The sequence below is a fragment of the Vigna radiata genome, chromosome 4 (genome assembly GCF_000741045.1).
Source record: "Vigna radiata var. radiata cultivar VC1973A chromosome 4, Vradiata_ver6, whole genome shotgun sequence".
In the NCBI taxonomy this organism is placed as follows: domain Eukaryota; kingdom Viridiplantae; phylum Streptophyta; class Magnoliopsida; order Fabales; family Fabaceae; genus Vigna; species Vigna radiata.
The window spans coordinates 17537164-17542549 of NC_028354.1; the positions used below are offsets into that span (position 1 = coordinate 17537164).

At 32.9% G+C, this 5386-nt stretch overlaps 1 protein-coding gene across 1 annotated transcript in view; it reads right to left on the reverse strand.

The window, feature by feature from the left end:
• The window catches only part of LOC106758068 (putative lipoate-protein ligase A), a gene marked incomplete at its 3' end in the record, with an annotated part of 12146 nt that extends 8168 nt beyond the window's left edge, over positions 1-3978 (reverse strand). The window contains 5 exon segments of the mRNA XM_014640977.2: positions 834-982; positions 1462-1700; positions 2588-2786; positions 3550-3612; positions 3698-3978. Of these exon segments, the coding sequence (XP_014496463.1) occupies positions 834-982; positions 1462-1700; positions 2588-2769 (570 nt within the window).
• Positions 3979-5386: the final 1408 nt, after the last annotated feature.

Below are 5386 nucleotides of genomic sequence, written 5' to 3' on the forward strand. Positions count from 1 at the left end.
CTTCTTCTCTGCAGCATAGCAATCAAATGTTAATATGGATTGGTAAACAACTGAAGCAAAAGAAACTTGAAAAATGTAAGTTTGATGACATCTGGAGACAAGAACCCACACCAGATTAACACAAACACGCAAGAATAGCAGAAAATAAGTGAGGTCTGGCATTTAATGCAGTAGACTTCTATTTTGAGCAAAATGCCGATGAAGATATCGTGGAGACTAAATAATTCAACTTTTGTTCACCTAAAAGTCATCCATAACAAAAATTATTCACATAATATACATTTAGTAATCATAGAAATCTAGAAAGTATGTAAAGGAATAGATATATTTCACTTAAGTAATTACATTGGCAGATACGCCAATAGGTAGTAGATGCAATTCAAAATGAAGAAAAATATTATTTCTCATTCGAATTCATTCAACTCTTTATCCCTGCACATGCTACCTTTTCTAGATGGGATATACTCGAATTTCAAATATGCCAGGAACGTCAAGGTTACAAACAGGATACACTTTCATGCTATTATTTGATTAGAAAAATTAGTTAGCGTTGTATCATCAGATAGAAGAATACAACATCATTCCAAAATATCTTATCTTCCTTTTTTAAAACGTGTCAAACTTTTGCTTTAGTTTGGAACAAGTTCGAAACACCAAGCTTTTTCATCAAGTCATCTTTATCAGAAATGTGTGTTCGACAACAGCCTTATAATCTGATTAAAAAACTACGCATGGCATGCACCATACAACCAACCAAAAGAAGATAATGAACACAGGGCTCATCAAGAACTCCAATGCAGAAAAAGGTAAAAGGAAAAAGAATATAAGCTTACTAATCGGTACTGAGGAACCTTTGCAGGTAACTTGAGATAAGACATGTTTTTGACATCATAATCCCATAAAAATGATGTGTGGTGTACCCACCGATTCTTGGTTATAGACTGAGCATTACCACCAAACTTCCGATCACCAAACACATAATCTTTACACACAAAGGAAAGAATAATCCAATTAGAAACGGATTGTAAGTTTAATGAAACAGATTTCAAAAGTTTAAACTTAACCAGACTTTAAATCAATCGATGGAATCAGTCTATCTGCTTCTCAAAAGTAAAATCAGAAGCTTTTGGCATGCTTTCTAGAATAACTCGATCTTTTTCATGCTTTCAGTACCACATTCAAGTTTGATGGGGAAGACAATAAGAAAATTGTCACCATTGAATTAAAATACAACTTAAACTCGTATAACATGCATCGATTGTGAAGAAACAAAATCAAATTTTGATCCTTTCACAAGGTTTCGTTCATAATCTACTAATGAGAACCAGCATTATATAATGCAAATTACTCACGCATGTCGACACCATCAATTTCCTCTGGACGTCTAACATAAAATTGGATAGTAAAATGCTCACATAAATATTGGAAAAATCATAGTGATTCAAGACTCGATCAATGTACCATTCTCACGGAGATGGAAATCAGCAAGCCCTTTAAAAACTTCACTGTATAATAAACCACTCCATGACATGATACTGCGGGGAAAGGGTTGCACATTTGAAACGGCATCTTTATTGCATATCAACGTAACAAATATAGTGTCATGGTCAACAACAACAGTTCCTCCCCCGGTAAACCTTTTGATAATGGGTATACGATCTTGCAACACAGGCTTGACTTCGACCAGTTCTGAAAGTTTCCTATGCATACACATTGAAATTACATATCTTTTTCCTTGGTGATTATTAACAAGAGAGAAAGAGGAATGAAGGAGGCTTTACACAAATAAAGAAAAACAACAATAAACCTATGGAAAATAGCATTCATTTGCTAGATACTAGTGCTATTAAAACAGTCTGAAGCATTTTTCATATTTGAGAATGCAACACTCCCACAAGATCGATGAAAAACCAACCCCATGGAGGAGGTGAGAACTTAACATTCACATAATCTGTGAATGATTTTAACAGGTTAACCACAACATTACCGTTCTCCTCCTTCCCTCCCTTTCTCCAAATGTTCCCATGCTCTACTCATCTCCCGGGACTGTCACTTACTCCACCTCCACACTATGAACACCAATGTTGTCACAACCAACCTAGCATTATCGCACTGCACTACTGTCATCCTTGTATTGTACATCAAGTGCATCACTACCACACTTAAAACCTAAAATGTTTCCAGTGTCACCACTGCCACTGCCAGTGGTGTAATTTTGAAAATTGAACAAACGTGATTTTGGGAAAATGATCAAGATTAGTGGGAATTTGTTTGAACCAAACTTATCAGTTTGGGAAAAGTTGTTCCAAAAATATTCCTGAACGAGTTGTGTTTTAAGCAAGCCAAAAACAGGCCCATTAATGACGTGTACCTAGTTAGTCCATCAATATAGTACAAAGTCACAAAATTACTCTATAGGGTAGGAATCGACACTGATACTAAACCTAGACTATTTTCAACGTATAAACTTCTCTGTTTATACAGGTGCATCTGCATATTAGACTCCATGAAGACTCTTTCAGTAAATAATAGATAAACTGGAAACATAGATATTTGTGTCAAATAAAATTTTATTTAAAAGAAATACCCAGACAAGCCCATTACAATGGCAGGGGAATTTGTTCCATCGTTGATAAGGCACCAATTATCTGAACTGGTTCGAAGCAGCCGTTCCTCCAAATGCAATTGCTGCAAAATAGGCATCCCTCTCAACTTAATCAACTTCATCAATGGAAGTCCTGCATCTTTTGCCATACCCATCACAGCCATTATCTGGTTCTTTGATTCTGCGATTGAATGAAATCAATGAAAAAATTCATAAAGTACAAGCAGTGAACCTCAATAAAAAAAATTAAAAAAATCAAATAAGCATGTTCTCGGACTTATTTGTCTTTCGTCTTAAACCAAGAATAGAAAAAGACAACAATGATAGTAAGTAATTTCGTAAATGCCAACTTTGTAAGTTTCAATTGAAGAGCAACAGAAAAAAAAAAAAATAGAAACTGAGAAAATTAGGGACAAAAACCCAAGTGAAAGATAATTAGAAAATAATGGGAATGAGTATTCATGCCCACCCAACAGAGTACTACCAAAACAACACAAAAACTAAAGCTGATTGATGAAAGCACGTCCAATCGTGAGGAGTAGAACAAACTTTGTTTGAATGAATCCAGAATGTTCAAGCAATAACACAACAATACAACCAGTTAAAGACGCATTTTATCAAACAGGTTCGGAGAGTAGCGGAAATATCTTAACATCTACAGACAAAACTATTGAGAGGGGACCGTGTTAAATTTCCTTTTTGTCATTTGTACTCGTTTTCTCAGTTTCTGAAAAAAAAAAAAAAACGTTAAACAACAATTAAAAAGAGTAAGTATCAAATTAAACCCCAAGGAAAAGGCTACAGCGTTGTAATTGCTAGCATACAAACAAAGGAGCATTTTTTTTTTTCATCCTAACTGAGGCACAAGTGATTAGAATGAAAAAAAAAAATAACACGACGAGGAACGGAGGCACGGGTGAGATGAGAACACGCGCGGGACATACCAGGTGATGAACGACAATGAAAAACAAAGCAATGGGATTCGGCAGTTCTCTTGGGCGATTCTTCTACAAAAGGGAAAATTGAAGCAATAAGAGGAGTGGGTGAGACGAGCCAATGAAGAATAAATGAGATGGAAATAATGTTTCAAACCTTTTGAGTTTCAAGTGAGATGAATGTGGTGGCGCCGTCTAGGGTTTCTTACGGCTCGTCGGAGCAACAGCGACGGCGGCTTGAAAGCGTCGGCGAAAACAACGGTGGGGGACAATGAGAATCGTTACGAAAACTGAGTTCAATGCACCAGATTTTGTTTGAAACTTATTTTGTTCGAGAGGGAAACTAAGAAATTAAGGGAAAGGAAAAAAATACTAAAATTTACCGCCGTTGATAAATATTTAATTTTTTACCGTACTATGATATTAAAAAAAATGCACACATTAAGATAATGGATCCAAACATGTTATAAATTTATAAGAAAATAAACATGTTATGTGAACATGTTATAGTTTAGTAGTAAATTTCAGATATAATTTTTATCCCGATTAAAATTTAATTTCAATTCAAAATTAACTTTGTATTCAAAATTTATTACTTAATGTATGAATAAACCTATAAATATTTGTCTAAGATCATATTAACCGATGTTTTAACATGATTTTATTAAATATGTTTAGTATCATAAATTTCATTTATTTAATATATTGTTTTTCTGAATTATGTTTCTTTGTACGTTCTTTTTCTTTTTCTTGTTTTTAATTGTGCCGGTAAGTAAGTTTCTTTTTTTTTAAGAAAAATTATGTTCTTAAAAACGTTTATTTTGATTCTTATTTTATGTTAAATCCACCATTTAAAAAACAATGTACGACGGCATTTGTTTGATGAAGAAGGGGCATTTATCCCTCCACCCCGACATCATGTTTAGTCCATCACCTCTCGATTCCAATCTTATCTCTTCTTATATTTTTATTTTTTTATATTTTTATTATACTCTTAATTAAAATTTAAAATTTATTTTATAAGTTAATTTTAATTTCAATCTCCTATTATACAAAACTTATTTTTTTCTCACTTTGATTCCTTCACCCCTCACGTATATGCTCTTTCTCTCGTTATTGTTTCTTTTTTAATTCTTTGTGCTCCCTCATTGTGAGGCTCTCTTTCGTTACTTTTTTTTTAATTCTTTATGCTCCCTCACTATGAGGAATCGTATAAAGGAAAGGTGTTGTGCATATTTTGTCTCCGTGGTTGAAAGAAACGTGCGCGGCGAAGAAGTACATAAACCACTTTTCCTCAACCCTTAAAACTGATTGACCATAATTCAACGGATGTCAGCAGCCGTTGAATTATGGTCAATCCGTTTAAAGGGTTTAGTTATATATAAATATTTTTTAAATTTAATGTTTTTTATAATATATATTTTTTATTTCTATTTTAATTGTTTAAGAATTTTATAATTATATAAAAAATTACTTATTACTTTAATTATATGAAATATATAATTTTATTATATTAATATTTTTATATTTGTTTGATTAATTATTAATTATGTTAATAAGACTCGTTATAATTTTATAGGTGATTATTATTTAAAATGGATGAATATCTTCGTGTGGATTCTCAAGTTGGTTATAGTTAACTTGTAAAGAAAGATTTGACAAATAAATTTACCACAAATAAAATATTTGATTCACGGGAGCACTTAATTAATTGGGTAAGAGTGGTGGCTTATGATTTAGGATTTGTTGTGGTAATAGTAAGATTTGATAAAGCTACTGGTGTACGAAGAAGAAAAACGTTTGTCAAACTTGGATGTGAAAGAGGAGGGAAATACCGGAAATACAA